The following is a 16,013-nucleotide window of genomic DNA, read 5'->3' on the forward strand; positions in this document are numbered from 1 at the left end:
ATCACTTGTTCTGATTCCACTTTTAAGATTTGTTTTTTAATAGAATCTTCTATATTCATGCTATATTACATTCTTAGGGTTTTGCTCGGGTCTTGTCAGTGTATGTAAATGTTCTATATACGCATTAATGTTACTGACCAAAAATAAATAAATAAAAAATGTTGTGTAGAAATAAAAATGTGCCCATATAACTAAAATTTAAAAATTTGAATACTCCATTATAGAACTATGGCTAATAGTTTATTATTTCCTAATATTATACGATGGTTCGAACCCTAATTAATAGCCGTAAATTATAGATTTAAAATGAACTATTAGACGACAATTAAATTAATTGGAAAAAAAATCATAAAACGAAAAAAAAAAGTGCGAATAAGGATGGGATTTATGGATATACACCTTCTCTTTTTGATCTTTAACATATATACATACATTGATGCATTGAACATATACACATACATGCATCGTGTATATATGTATGTATATGTGTATACATAAGGTATGCATGTATATACACGTGAGGACAAGGGCAAATTAGGGCGCAAGTAGTGGACTTTTGTGAGATAGTAATTTGTCAGGGAAGTCATAAATCGCAACAGTGTAAAATGGAAATGCAGCCCCAACGCTTTGTCTTCTTCTTCCTAAAAGGATAACGCCTTCGACCGCTACGTACTTTACAGTTTACACATTTTGTCTGTAACCAAAGTCCAATTGCATTCTGCATCTCTCATTCCGTGATTTGCGTTTGCGTTTGCGTTTGCGTTTTGCTAGCAAACGCCGAAAGAAAAGCACACGATGATATACCCAACATCCAATTGTCCCGAACGCAGAGGTTCGCGTTAGAAAAACGCTTTCAATACGACTGATTTTTTTGGATCTGTTTATACGTCGAATTTTTATATGAAAAATCTACTAAAATGATTAAAAAAATGCACAATTGGTGTCGATAATTCCCAAGAACAATGGTGAAATATATATATGTACGTGCACATATATACGTAGATATATATAATATCAACGTGTGTATCTAAAAGAAAAGGAGGGAAAAGGGGGCGGTGCCGTCCTAAAGGAAGAGGAAGACACGTGACAGAGACGTGACTACGAAGAACCTCTTCTCCACTACACCATCACTCTCTTCCTGTCTGGTCCCATCTTCAAGCTGTCCGAACTTTCACATTTTATATATTCCTTTGAAAAAATACAAAGTGCATTAATTGTTTAATTAATTCAAATTAATTAAGTAGCTTTTTTGATTAATAATATAAGGGTTGATATCACGAACGTCCACAGTATTGGTGGTTCTGACTCGTCTTTCCCACTTTTGTCTTTGCCACGTGGACTTCTTCTCGCTTCTGGACCCTCCACGTGGACTTCCAGATCTTCCACACACATATATGCTATATCCATACAAACACATATGTACTTGTTCATACTATATTGTGTACGGATAGATATATGTTACATTATATTTACACTGGAAGTGTAGAGCGTGCATGCATGTATGTAAATATTTCTCTTCTATGATATCTCTCATGTCTCAATTCACTCGAAATTTTTTAAAAAGGTTCAATCTTTAGTAAAAAAAAAAACTATATTTTAACTGTATTACATATGTTAAAACAATATTGTAAATATTTCAAATACAAAGGGTTGAATATCCATTTCGACAAGTAAATTCAGTAATAGAGGGCGAAGAAGAATGTCAAGATCCTGAAGCTTTCCTCCATTGAATGAATGAATACATATGGCTCTGAACTTACCCGTTCTAATAACTCAATGCCCTGAATCAGAAGCGAGCTTTTGTCATTCAGAAAGAGAGCTTGAAAGCACCAGCCTTTGAGTCTGTTACAGAGTCCCAGAAGGAAACTTTTCCTTCTCTGGCTCTTTTATCTTCAGCCTTCTTCTCTAACTCCTGGATAGTTCCAGGAAAGGCTGTTTCAATGGCATTCCCGAACTTATCGTGCAAATTCACTCTGTCTCTTGTTCCGGAAACGAGCTCTTTCGCATTTGGCTTCTTCAGAAAATCCAGCACGTTCAACAAATTCCTCCTGCGGTTCCCTTAAACATAGTTACATGTCAGAACTGCTCGAAAAATGGCAGTAAAAGGTCACGTTTTCAAGATGGAAAGAGCGATATCGGGTTTATAAATGTGCCTAGCTGCTGCTACCTAATAGTATACTAGACAAGAGCTGCAAATGCATGTGTAGTTCCAAATTCTAGATATGGAACACGTAATCTGAAGATTGAGTTCAAACTGTGTGCATATTCCTTGCTAAAGAGACAGTAGTAAAGGGCCTAAAGGAGGCGTCTTTACCTGCTGACATAATTCTGCGTAATGGCAATCGATTCCTCCAAGTTAATGACCAGATGCCACCACCCGTTAGGTACGAAAATCACTTCCCCGGCTTTGCAAATGCACTCGATAGGTTTCTTCTTCCAATTCTTTGTAGCACCATAAAAGTTCATGAACCATTCGATTATGGAAACAGGGCAAGCCACCTCTGCTCCATCTGGACTTGGATGGACGCCTGGAGGAACAACATCCGGTGGGAACAAAATCCATTTCTTAGACCCTGTGATCACAGCGTTCCAAGCCGATGTTGAATTAGGATCGATGTGGAAAGATGATCCTGACCCAGATGGCCCTATTATGATCCATCTATAATCGGGTCGATCTTTGCCAAGAACGTTAAACAAATCCTCTCTGAAGTATTTAGGAACATCAAACTCCAAACCCAATGTAGGGACTTTCTCTGCAAACCTAGGATCAAACAAGTACAATGGCCTCTCTTCCCTTACTCTATCCGAATACCTAAAATAGTCCTCGAGCTTCATTTCCACAGGGCCAACAGCAAAAGCAACATCCCCAGCCACCTTAGTCAAATAATCTCTCGACCATTTCCTCATTGCAGGCCAATCATCCAAACAACCTTCCAACAAAACTGGCTTATTTGGTTCCTCGAATTTCTCGATAAATTCTTCGACGGAAATGCCTCTTACACGGGTTATATTATCTCTTTCGAGCCACTCCGGTTTCATTTCGAGATTAGCACACAACCAGCTCTGAAACAGATAATCAGAGTAGAAGTCTCTGACCTTTAAACATGAATCAATAGCACCCTCGAACTTGAATTCTGGGTAACGAGTAGCTACATAAGTAGATTTCCACGACCCACCAAACAAGAACTCGCCTTTTAGCTCATCTAACACTAGATTCCTCCACAGCGGCTCGTGATTGGCAAAAATATAGAACGATTTACTCACATTAGCCAAAACACCCAAATGGGTCGCATCCAAAAGCCCTAGAATATCCAAAACCAGCTCATCGGACAGAATCTGGAGATTACCTAATCCGGAGTTCCTCGCGTTCACTGAACCCGGGTTGAAATACAGGTTTCCAAGAGGTTGAACTCCATGGTCGCGTGAAGGAGTTGAATTTTTTAGGTTAAAGCCTTCGTCTTCTTCCTTCTCTTCACTGTCTAGTTCTTCGGCTATCGCATTCTCTGTGTACGGAAACTCGGGTTCACCTGGAACGAGTTTCTGCTTCTTCGAGGACGAAGAAGAAGTTCTGGGTTTGGATTTGGATTTCTTCCGCTTAATGCGCTTCAAATTTTGCATTAGATTCCTGCAGCTTGGCATTATTGATGGCACAGAGGCCGCGAAAAGAAGATCGCCGAAGCGAAGGGGTTTTGGGTTTCAGGAGGCGGTGGTTAGGGTTCGGCAGTAGCGGCTCGTTTTTTTTTTTTTCGTTACCCTCAAATGTTTTATTTTTATTTATTTGACATTTTGATTCCAAATCAAATAATGTGTAGTTATATTCTTAAGTATGATTTAAAAATTAAGGGAAATTATATTTAAAATTAAGAGTCCAAATAAATATAAAAATAATTGAATGTTTAATTAAATAAATCGTATGTAGCTGGTTATTATATGATACAAATCTCACTATCATAATGAAGTTAATCACAAATAGTTGTTTATACATTTGTATATAATACTATCATGTTTACACGTCTTGAAGCATATCTTATAACATAACATGATAAGCCCAAACGCGGAACCTCATCTTCAAATCTCAAAATATAATCCATTTAAATATAGATTGAAATATACCACAAACCTTTTGACAAATTTCATAATTTTACTCGCATCAATCATAAGCAAAACCCATAGATATTAAATTCAAGATATGTGTGTTTGAACACAACGGACAAGAATTACAGAGATCAAACAAACAAAAAATATACTGTCGTCGAGAAGCTAAACTGTAGATTGGTAATAATCAAAAGGCCCATAGTTTTCCCACCAAAAATAAGAATAAAAATCAAATCAAAGAATATGAATTAAAAAAAAAAAGACAAATTATACACATCTTATAATCAAATTCGTGCCTTTGACTTTGACTTTGACTTTTGAGGGAACTATACAAAGGTAGCATAGCTCCAGTTCTCTCCTCCTCTCAAGGCTTATATATCATCAAACCCCACAAGAAAGAAATGCATTCAAACCGTTTCTATTGAGGGAAACACAACAAATGAAGATTGCACAATAGAAGGAGAAGAGAAGAATACGAAGGAGAAGAAGAAGAAGCACTGCACATTACAAACAAATCTCCGCAACCACGAGGAAATGGAAGATCGAAGAGCGAGAATTCACCCGAGAAAACGACTTCATAAAACCATTCACCACAGTATTCACATCCTGTGTTCCGAGCTCGGTTTTCAAACCTGTGTACTCGTGAGACATCTCCACTGTCTTGTTCGAGGGCCTTTGTCTAATAGCATTAGCAATCCCATGTTGTTCGTCGACATCCCATACATGTATCTGCATTTTCACAATCACAGCGCCTGGGAATTAGCCCGGAAACAGCAAACAGATGCGATTAGTTCACACAACAGTCACGACCCTAAGGACCCGTATCGCTGAAAGTCGATTTTCTTAATTCTGAGGACGATTTGATCCACGTTTCAGAAACCCTAGAAAAACTTTCTGGTGCATGAGTGTGTGATCAAAGTTCGAATGTATCTCCTGATAGTTTTTATGTTTTTCAAAGTACTACAAAGCTGGAAGCCAAGCATAAGCATAAACTAATCAGAGTTTGATAGTGTGTGTAATCAACTTACTTGCTTCGGCGAGCCTTCTTTCTCCAGAAAACGAAAGACGTGATCCACTGCAAAGAAAGATCGAAAAAGCGCAATTAAGGTTTGCACTAATGCATTAAAACTAGTTCAAGTTGCTTTAGCAATATAATAACACATTCAGGGAAGTGAAATAAGAAGGAAAATTTACTTTGAAGATAGACATAAAAGAGAAAACTCCAACAACGGAAGGTTTCCTCACGGGCAATCTCCGTTCCGGGGCAACTTCCTTCGATAGATGTTGAGCTATTTCTTTCAAAAGTACTAATTGGGCTTTCTCGGTCCTCATAGACATAATCGCCTGCCTCATGGATTCCCTGTCGGCCTCGAGTGCTTGAAGCCTCGTGTAGAGCTTCTTGATATCGGGATCACCCAGATCAGGCTGATTGAACTGTACCCTGGGAGAATTCATATCGACACCATTATGGACAGAATCAATGGTGTAAACTCTATCACTCATGTCATCTCCTATTTCAGATGAGTCATCTTTATTCTTTGCAACAGTGTTATCTTCCGTGTATGAGACGCCCTGCACTTTCTTGAAGCTGCCATTGTTAGACCTCGGAGAATCGATGAGAAATTCTGGCCTTAGTTCCCTTGTAGTTCCCAGGGGTGAACTCGAACTATCAGCTGAAATTCTCCTGAAATGTCTTAAACGCCTAGGAGTGTGACCGACCACCACTTTCTCCAAAACATTCCTGCTTCCCGAGGAATCACCGTTTAACTGGGTAAAGCTAGGATTTCTCTCCATCTGGCTGATCCTACGCTCCAAACTCTTCAGATGTTCTCGTCCCTGAGGAGAATCGGCAATTGGGTAGTGCTCTACATCTGCAACATCAATATCAGAATCCAAAGGACCCGGGTTCTCGTTCAAATTGCACTTTAGAGGAGGATAGTCATATGTGGGGAGGTCATATTGGGCATCAATATCAATCATACTCGGGTTACGGCTGAATAAGCTCTTCTCACCATCAGCCTCTGCCTCCGTTAGCCCGAAACTCATCATTCTATGCCTGTATGCTTGGACCTCACATTGCAGAGCCTGAATCGTCTGATCCTTTTTATAGTCCGATTCTTCCAAATTCAAAAGCTCTTGTTGGTCGTGTTCCATTTTCTCTTCGGCGAAACGTTTAAACTGCCTAGCTTCCATTTGGATTTCAGCCTTTTCCCTCTGCAACCTCAGTATCATCGACATCGCCTCATTAGCAGCTGTCGATGAAGCATTTCTCTCTTCCTCGAGTTCAGCATACAAATCCTGAATTGCTTGTTGTTGACTGGTAACAGTCTCCCGTAACAATTCGCACTCATTCTCGATCTGGACTTTGGCATTCGAAAACAAGTCCAGGTCCAGCCCCGGGACATGGAATCGGTTATCATTCTCCAACTCCTCGTACTTTCGCTTCACGGAACGGATCCAGGAGCCTGATGAACCATTGTTCAGAGAACAATTGCAACCGCAATCACAGCACTTGATCACATCCCCGGGAGACGAAACCGTTCCAATCTCCATATGTTATATTGTTGTATCCGATTCCCAATCCCAGATTGTATCACAAGGTCATATCACCAATCGTCGAGAGCTATATTACAAACCAAACGTATCCTCATTCCCCAAACCTTTCTCCGGAATCTGGATCCGGAGATCGAAACCGCAAACCTACAGTAATACCAATTGTGCTCCTCAAGCAACCAAATCGTACAAAAAATCCCCAGGTCAATAATGAGATATAGATTATTCAACGGAGGAAAAGAAGGCCTGAAAACTGGGGGAACTCGGAAAGCCGAAGCTGGATTTCGGGGCAGTAATTTTCCCGGGAAATGAATCCAGGTGAAGCTGGTCTGCGGAAAAACACAATTTTCTCGGAATTAGCTCCTTAGAAATTCAATTTTCCAACATAATCCATTCAAACCAATGCGACGACTCTGCCTTCCGCGAGAAAATTCTTCCACGCGGAATATTCCCACAGGATACGAAGAACAAATTCGAGCACGAATCAGCGGAAATCGAAAACTGTCTTACCCTCGAAAATCCAGAAATGGTAGGAAGTTCAAGCCAACGTCGGAATTCTCAAAGGAAAAACAGCTTTTCTCTAATTTCTCCTCCTCTGTTCCACAAATTACACCAAAATCCACACCACCAGAAACTCTCTCCCTCTCTCTCCCCCCTCGCTTTTTCCGGGAAAACGAAAAGGAAAAGCAGAGAAAAAGAAAAAGAAAATAAAAAAACAAAATCGTGTTCGGAGGGAAGCAAGGGAAAAAAAAACCGTGGCAACGAAACGAAAAAGAGCGAGAGATTTCTTTTGCGAAACCCTAAGTTGTCTTCTCTCTGGTCTTCTGAATTTTCGTAATCTGTTTTCTATTTTTCTTATTCTTGTCGCTATATTAATCGCCAAGGCTTTTCATGGAGGTTCGTGTCAATGGCGACTGAAGGTTATTTTTGGTAAAATCGGAAGGGATAGGGAACAATGGACGGTTGAGATGCGCTTGTAGTTGAAACAAACGGCTGAGATCTTCGTCCGCTGAGGTGTCTTTACCTGGGGAATGTACAGGTCAGGAAATCCAGGTAATTAAAATAGATTACTTTATTATTAAAATAATTAATGTTAATATATTTTAACAAAAAAATTACAATGAGTATTTTTATGTAGAGTATAATTAAATCAACGAACGAAATATGAAAAACCCAATTAGACATCTCTTTCATGTTTATGTTTTGTAAAAATTGTAGTTATGGCATTAATTAATATTCTATATATATATATATATATATATTATCACGATTCGAAATTCTAAAAAAAAATTAAAATTTCAGGCGATCGGAATCTAATTTCGTGTTAACTGATATGACATTTGATATTTTATGTTTTATGATTCTTAATTTGTATTTTATTTTTGGTGTCCCTAAGATATTGTCTACATTTATTTGTTTTTAGTACCAAATTGTTAATAGGGTTGAATTCTTTAGTAATCATGCTGGATAATTAGGTTTTATATATTTCCAGAAGAATTCATATTCAGAAGTAATATAAAAAATAACTACATTGAAAATAATAATCAGATAATTAAGGAGATGGTTTATTAGACTATATATATTAGTTAAGGAGTTTATCTAATAAATTGGTTTACTTAATGCATAAGTGAGGGGCATAAGCACAAAATAATTATAATCCCAATTTTTAAAAATAAATAAATTTGTAATCTCACTTTTTACAGTGTAGAGATTTTGTGGAATGTTTCAACTTCCAAAGGCATTTTAAATTCAACGGATTTATTTATTTATTTATTGAGTTTTGGACCAAAAGTAATTCAAAGGAGCAAATAAAAGGCCTGGAAGATATTTTGTTGGGCTGTCAACGTTGAAAAGACTCGTTCAACACGGCCCATGGTTGAATAGTTGGACTTTTTTTGTTCGATTTATTTTTAATTTATTTATTTTATTAAATTATTTGGTTGTAGAATAGAATCGGCCGTCGGGTCCAATCCAATCTCCGGTTTTTGGTTTAGTTTAGATTTTATTATTTTTTTTACCAAATCGATTTTATTATAGAAAGTATTTTTTAAAAGAGAATTTTATTTTATTTTTCTTGTTTTAAGTTTTTGTTTTGGTTACTTTTGTTTTAAAAATGTTTAATGAGTTTTATATTGAAACCTAGAACCATGAAACTCCCAAATATGTTTTTCTATTGTAATATATAGATCAACATGGCCATGTAGCAATAACAAAACGTTTTTATTTTGAAAAGTATATTTTTTTTCTTAATTATATAAACCTATAATTAGGGCTATGTAGCTAATATTGGACTTGCTCCTAAGTTTAATGTAACCATTAAATATTTTCAGTTTCCAACCATGTTGGTGTGTCCCAATCCATTTTGTAAAATACGTTAGAGATTATCCACTTCCAACCGAATCCACCTATGTATGTATGTATGTATGTATGTATGTATGTATGTATGTATGTATGTATGTATGTATGTATGTATGTATGTATGTATGTATGTATGTATGTATGTATGTATGTATGTATGTATGTATGTATGTATGTATGTATGTATGTATTATCAGTTACAACACAGTTAATTTCCTAAACCATTATGTAACAATATAAAACCACGACGTACGTAATAATAAATTGTGTAGCGAACAATCCTAGTAAACCTATAATTATTTCAATTGCTTGTCCAAAGCTCATAACAAATTTAATAATAAATTAAAAAAACAGCTTTAGTTATGTGGTAAAAAGACCATATATAGAATATAACAACACAAATTCATTCCATAATCCATTTCAATTGCTTATTCATATTGCCATCAAGGTTGATGCTATGAAAGAAGAAAAAACCCTACAAATCCCTAAACAGATCACAAACTCAAAAACGAGTTTTATTCTGTGGAATTCTCGATCATAAATCTCTCGACGGCACGAAGAACTTGTTCGGAAACATCTGAATTCGGATCATTTGTGAAGAAACCGTGCTCCTCGTCTTTGAACTCCAAGTAATGGATCTTCTTCTTCATCTTCTTCAACTTGTCCGCATAATCACTGGCCCTGTCCCTGAGAAGTTCCGAGCCGCCGACGATGACCAAGATCGGGTCTAGACTCCATGGCTCGAGCCTCGGGCTCGTCGGTCCTAAGGGATTCGCTATTGGGTGGTCCCTTGTTGCTCCTTTTGGCAATGACAACCTCCAAAACCTTTCAACATTAAGACAAAAATACATCTTATGTATGGATTGTTTTTGGATAAATGGTTTTATCTTATATATATGGATAGTTACATGACTATATATGAATTTCCATGCGCGTATATCTATATCCATATCCCTATATATGTAAAAATAAGATTAATCATTTGCATTTTATATGGAATTTCCAAAACTATGTGATTAGTCGGGTTTTGAACTCCATAAAACCGTTGAACTAGGTAATATATATATTCGTTAAATTAATATTAATTTTCATTAATTTATATAAATTACTTCAAAAAATTAATACTAATTTTAATTATATTAGGATAACTACTCCTTAATTATACATATATATATATATATATAGGGATGCATATGTTTCTAGTGGACATTAGCCACTTTATGCGAATGGTCATGAATTGAGCAGATCACGTTCATTGTTATAATTTAAAGGTAAAAGAAAATCATATGCCATGACGAGGATATATATATATATATGTGTGTGTGTGTATGATGTATGACCCTTATGCCTCCACGTAGGCACATACGTAGACTGTGTGTGTGATGTCAGAAATAGTGATTGCATATATGACAAAATACAAATAATTATATAGCACTAAATTAAACTGATGCAACTTATTGGATAAAATCTATTTGCAACTTGTGTTAAATCATTCAAAGCATTTTAAAAACACTTTGTAGTATCTAATATAAATGGAATTATCATTAAAAGAAAGTAAATAGAGACATTATCAAAAATACCATTTCTTTGTTATTTTGATTTCAACACATACTCTTTTTTAACTGTAACCATGTGATCCACATAATCCGAAATATAGCGTGGTCATATATTGATCTTATTACTCACAATGTTAAATTTATGATATTTTAATCAAATGATTAGTAAGATATATAAGGTATAAATATAATAAATTAATGTGATCACGATAAATTTAACGTTATAGTCAATAAGATCAAAATGTGACTATACTATATTTTGGGTCAAAAGGATCACATAGTCACAGTTAGAGAAAAATATTTGTTGAATTCAAAATAGCAAAATAAGGATATTTTTTATATAATGCCAAGTAAATATGTAGACTGCTTGATAGACAATGAATAATTTCTCAAGCTATTATATACTCTATATATTATTACGTAATTATATATTTTGGATTAAAAAAACTACTTACCTTATATTTTGGATTATAATATTCTATCCCACAACTGCATTTACATACTCTATTATTACGTAATTATATTGTTCTATTGTTCCACCACATTAATATGTAATATAATTCGGAGCCATTAATTAACGCACAACTGTTTTTGTAGAAAACAAACTCCAAATTATTACCAATTTTGGTCTAATTAATATTGGTATTTTGATATATGATTAGTTTATTAAGATTCTAATATTAGCCATTGTAGAAAAGTATTAAGTTATCATAATCTAGTCATGTATGTGTAAGCAAAAGGGATTAGACTAATAAAGTGACAGAGAATCATATTCAAATATGAGATTGGAGACGAAGATAATGGACCGGCCACTATCTCCATATATATTTAGAAAATGAACATGACATGTCGACTGATTATTATTACTATTATTACTTGGTCAACCACTAATCTTCATATGATGGCAGGACATGAAAATGACCTTATGATATGAATATATATTATGTGTGTGTGTGTATATATATTGGGGGGATTAAATTAATATTTTTGGAAAGGCAATTTTGGCGGCATGCTAAGTTAATTGCATGACGCATATTTAATGAATTATTATGAAAAAATTATTCATGATTAGTGGGGTAATAAATAGTAGGGAAAAGGGAAAGCGGCATAACCCTATCAATAATTAAGCATCTTAATTAGTTTGGGTGATCAAACCATATAAAGAGGATTAAAAAAAACTAAAATACTTTCTTGTATGGGTCCTTGGGTATTGGAAGTAAATATCGATAACTTTTTTCATTAAAATATAAAAAAATTAATATATATATATATATATATATATACATATATATATATATATGTGTATGTATGTGCGTATGTTGTGTCGAATATTTGAATCCACACACAAAGAGACAGGCATGCACGTAATTTCGTAATCAAAATGAAATTAATTAGAAAATTGCGTAGCTTTCGGAAAGCAACATATGGCGATACATCAAGCGACAACGCAACGTATATTTGTACCTTAGGGTATTTACCAAGAGGCACTTTCCTCGTGGGAATAGGCTAATCACTTCAATAAAGTAAATGACAAAGACATATATATATATATATATTTGCAAAATGTATAAGTTGAAAGATAGATGCTCGAAATCATCTATAATGTTTCTTAATATATGAAATTAATCTACTATTCAAATTAAAAGCAGTGACTAAGTATAATAAACTATATGTAAGTTATCTGCTATGTTTTTTTTTTGTCAAAAATCCGTATTCTATTTCTTTAAATCGATATAAGTTGTCCCAAAGTTTTATCTGCTATGTTGGTAAATGAGATTATACACATGATAACAAACAAATATGCATATATATATATATATGTAAGTATATCCATGTCGATGTTAATGTATTAATCTTTATTTTTATGAAAGTGTATATAATCTGTTCCAAAAGACGAACACAAAAAAAAAACGTGTAGTGCTTACTTGTCAAGAATGTCCAAGTTGAGCAGAGCCTCGTCAGGACCCTCCTCAGACTTTGTCCTGATCTCCCCACCAAAAAACGGCGCCAACAGAACATAACCTCGTACCCTAACCGGCCTCAAACCGGGCGAACCGACTCCCAACCGGACAGCCAAGTGGTGGGCAATATTCCCGCCCGACGAGTCACCCACCACGTAAACTCGGTCAAAGTCAACTTCCCCGGACTCGAACCACACATCAGTGCCCTCACCGCGAGACTGGCTGCGAACCCACACGAGGGCGACTTGAGCATCGTCAAGTGCAGAAGGAAGCCTATGTTCAGGAGCCAGCCTGTAATCAGGGGCCACGACCATGGCGTTGAGTTCGGAGGCGAGCTTAAGGCAGCAGTTATGGGAGTTGGGCCAAGAGAAAGAGCCGAAGCAGAAGCCACCGCCATGAAAGAAGACGAGGATTGGGAGCTTATGGTTAGGTTGATGGTTGTTGGGTTTGTAGAGACGGAGGAGGAGATTGTTGGGTTTGTGAAAGACGATGTCTTTGAATATAACGGAACGATCGTGTTGGAGAGTGGAGGTCTTATTGGGGATTTTGGAGATTAGGTTTAGGGTTTCAGCCCTCAAGACCGTGCCATCGCTTAGGAGCTGAAGCATTCCCATGCAGTCTTCTGTCACGTGTGGACGTGGAAGTGAACCCATTTTTCTCCTGTTCTTCTTTCTCTACTTGTCTATATAGGTGTATGTATGTGTGTATAGATGCGGGTATGGAGGAGGAATGGGGAGGGGAAGGGTGTATATATAGAGAGCGAGTGGATTGAGATTAGGACAAAAAAAAAATGGGGGGGATGAAGATATATCCATTTGGAGAGGATGGATACGTCTTCTTCTCGAAAGATTGTTTTTTATGATTGGATGTCATAAAGCGTGCGTGCACAGTAAAACGTATGACTTTTTGTTCAAACAAGAGAGAGAGATGAAATAAACACATGCTATATGTATATGTATATATATAATGGTGTGTAATGTACTAATCTTCTTATTTGTATTTAAATTCATGGTGATATGATTTAGGTAAGAAAAATGTAGAAGATTAGTCCAATATTATTTGAATTTATTTTAAAATTTTAGGTATTTATATTAAGTAGTTAAGGTTTTCTACGACAATAAATTAGCTTAAAAGCTGTCTTAAAAAAATAAAATAAATGGCCATGTTAAAAAGAGAGGAAATTGTAAAGGGTGAAAGCAAAAGATGACGTGAACGCTAGCATCATCTGTTTTGGACATACATTAAAATTACACAAAAGACAACACTATTATTACCCACACACAGACATCTCAGTTTCACTGTTCTGGTTCATGCCTTTAGAAACTCCATACTTATCTTCTCTCCTTCCCCGCATACAAAGATCGGCCGGACCCGACATTTACCCGTTGAGTTCATCTAATATCTAGTGACGACCGATAAGATCGGAAAAAAAATGATTTAGGAGTGTTATTTCATGTAACAATCATGATATTTATGGCCGAGAAACTTACCGAAGAGGGGGAAAAAGAGATCTAGAAACAGACGTGAGGAGGGATGAGCTTTCCGGGATTCATGATGTTGTTTGGGTCCAACGCCGTTTTGATTCTCTTCATTGTCTGTAATGCTTCGATTCCGAGTTCCTTCTCCAGGTACTTGAGGGGAGACAACACATGGTATAAGCTGTTGTACTTATTCATGTGGCTGAAGAGTTTAGATAAACAAGAGCTGTTAAAAAGCAGAGTTACCTTCATTTTCCCTGTTCCAACTCCATGCTCACCAGTGCATGTTCCTTGACAAGTAGAATCAAATAAGTTTAGTACCCGAGTAATAATTTTCGGTTTTATGCGCTTTCGGGTTTTAACCCGGAGGTAAAACAAAAAAAAGAAAGAAAGAAAACAAGCGGAGATGCATTTAGAACAATGGCATACTGGTTAGTAGAGAGTAGAATATGGAACAAGCATAAAAGATGGAAAACATTTGCACAACTGCAGCAGCATAAATAGTCTATGTATCGGCTATTTCGTTCGGAAGAAAACTTATTTTAAGCACCGACATTCTCTAAGTTCCGTCATTCTTTTTATTTTTTTTTTGGCGAAGAACCCGTTATGAAGTTCCAGAGAACATTGGTCGAATAACTGCGAAATAGAAAGAACTCACCATCCAAGGAAAGGGCAGTGTGTACCATAAACTGGTTCAATCTTTCAGCTGTCCTTCTTTGGTCTTCTTTGCTCGGATCAAACATTATTATAGTATGGAAATTCCCATCGCCAGCATGCGCAACGACGGTGCTGCATTTGGAAACCAACAAAAAGTCGGCATATTGCTTTAGAAGATCGAATAAAATGACAAGGAATCTGCGAAATACATCTTTGGTGTTCATGCCACTGGGATAATACAGGGATATGAAAGATACCACAACAATTTTGATGCATCGAGCTCTTTCTTTGATCTCGATATTAGCTCCGCAAGGTGTGACAAAGGAACACATACATCCTGGAGAAGAAAAAGTTCCAAACTTCAAGGATCTCGATATCCACACCAATGATTATTTTGTAAAAGAAACATATCTTCCCCTAGGTATAAAAGATAAGCAAATCGATGCCAAGTGTTATGATGTAACATAACCAGAAGCACTAGATGGTAGCTATGATAGTTCATCCTGATCGACAACAATTTTCAGAAAACAACCTACCGAAATCATTGCCTCGTAACCCGGTGCCATAGCAAAACAAGCCCAGAGCGCCTCCTTTCTGATCTGTGTGTGAGAGAGAGAGAGTCTATGATCACTGATTTTAGTTGGGAACTAAACCACTTTACGATCTTCCTATGAACAATACATGGATTCATGAAAAATAAAAGAAACACCCAGACAGCCATTTTGTAGAAATCCAGTTGTAAGTAATAACTAGTGTGGTAAAAAAACCAGCATATCACGAAAAATTCTAGGACTGGATACAAATCTTTCTATATCATTTTCCGCAATTTATGTGTTTTCCTTCTTGTGTTGGAAGACTGAGGCCCATGGTGATGTTAGGGGACATTACCTTCCACAGTTCCTTCTTAGCTTCAGGTTCTTCTGCAAAAGTGAAATCTGATCCATTGTGTTCAGAAGCAATCTTCTGAACAATTTGAGTTTGCTCACGTGCATAAGCCTCTAATTAAAAAACAAAGAAACAAAATGATTGTGTGTGATGGGAGAAAATCGTGTTCTATGAAATACAACTTTATTATCAATTATACAAAAAATACGAGATAAAATAAGGTTATGTTACCAGTTCCCACAAATTCAAACATCAGCGTAGGAACTTCTGGCAAGCTCTTTCCATTTGCCAAATTGATAGCCCTCACTTGGACCTCATCTAGGAGCTCCACTCTTGACACCTGATGAGGATGCAAATATAATGTGAAGCATTCGGACAAGAGCTTTTAATTGTTCAAAAGCAGAGGTCCAACCTGTATTCCAGACAACATCGCAGCAATGGCAACATCTGCTGCATCCTTTATTGTAGGG

At 36.4% G+C, this 16,013-nt stretch overlaps 4 protein-coding genes across 6 annotated transcripts in view; all 4 read right to left on the reverse strand.

Annotated features, from left to right (window-relative positions):
* Positions 1-1,590: 1,590 nt before the first annotated feature.
* LOC104799263 (F-box protein At5g06550) lies at positions 1,591-3,751 on the reverse strand. 2 transcript variants are annotated; one of them, XM_010521680.1, is made up of 2 exons: positions 2,315-3,751; positions 1,591-2,048 (listed from the first exon to the last, which is right to left on the reverse strand). In XM_010521680.1, exons 1-2 carry the CDS (start codon positions 3,637-3,639, stop codon positions 1,808-1,810), a joined length of 1,566 nt encoding a protein of 521 aa, XP_010519982.1. In that variant the 5' UTR covers positions 3,640-3,751; the 3' UTR covers positions 1,591-1,807. The 2 variants fall into 2 exon arrangements, with proteins under 2 accessions (XP_010519982.1, XP_010519983.1); XM_010521681.2 differs by having other exon boundaries at positions 1,873-2,058.
* A 493-nt stretch (positions 3,752-4,244) lies between these two features.
* LOC104799264 (myosin-binding protein 7) lies at positions 4,245-7,558 on the reverse strand. The gene is made up of 4 exons (XM_010521682.2): positions 7,159-7,558; positions 5,290-6,977; positions 5,124-5,170; positions 4,245-4,824 (listed from the first exon to the last, which is right to left on the reverse strand). Exons 2-4 carry the CDS (start codon positions 6,646-6,648, stop codon positions 4,722-4,724), a joined length of 1,509 nt encoding a protein of 502 aa, XP_010519984.1. The 5' UTR covers positions 6,649-6,977; positions 7,159-7,558; the 3' UTR covers positions 4,245-4,721.
* A 1,817-nt stretch (positions 7,559-9,375) lies between these two features.
* Positions 9,376-13,452, reverse strand: LOC104799265 (probable carboxylesterase 15). Its single transcript, XM_010521683.2, has 2 exons — positions 12,488-13,452; positions 9,376-9,831 (listed from the first exon to the last, which is right to left on the reverse strand). The coding sequence occupies exons 1-2, from the start codon at positions 13,174-13,176 to the stop codon at positions 9,522-9,524; spliced, it is 999 nt and encodes a 332-aa protein (XP_010519985.1). The 5' UTR covers positions 13,177-13,452; the 3' UTR covers positions 9,376-9,521.
* A 206-nt stretch (positions 13,453-13,658) lies between these two features.
* Positions 13,659-16,013, reverse strand: part of LOC104799266 (D-lactate dehydrogenase [cytochrome], mitochondrial) — a 7,230-nt gene continuing 4,875 nt past the window's right edge. For both annotated transcript variants that reach the window (XM_010521685.2, XM_010521684.2), the window contains exons 12-20: positions 15,956-16,013; positions 15,775-15,883; positions 15,547-15,656; positions 15,195-15,257; positions 14,916-14,995; positions 14,660-14,790; positions 14,248-14,291; positions 14,014-14,154; positions 13,659-13,925 (exon numbers count right to left, since the gene is read on the reverse strand). In XM_010521685.2, the coding sequence (XP_010519987.1) occupies positions 14,035-14,154; positions 14,248-14,291; positions 14,660-14,790; positions 14,916-14,995; positions 15,195-15,257; positions 15,547-15,656; positions 15,775-15,883; positions 15,956-16,013 (715 nt within the window). In that variant the 3' untranslated portion in view covers positions 13,659-13,925; positions 14,014-14,034. The remainder of the gene's footprint in view (positions 13,926-14,013; positions 14,155-14,247; positions 14,292-14,659; positions 14,791-14,915; positions 14,996-15,194; positions 15,258-15,546; positions 15,657-15,774; positions 15,884-15,955) is intronic.

Source organism: Tarenaya hassleriana, unplaced genomic scaffold (assembly GCF_000463585.1).
Source record: "Tarenaya hassleriana unplaced genomic scaffold, ASM46358v1 Cleome6, whole genome shotgun sequence".
NCBI classification, from domain to species: Eukaryota; Viridiplantae; Streptophyta; class Magnoliopsida; order Brassicales; family Cleomaceae; genus Tarenaya; species Tarenaya hassleriana.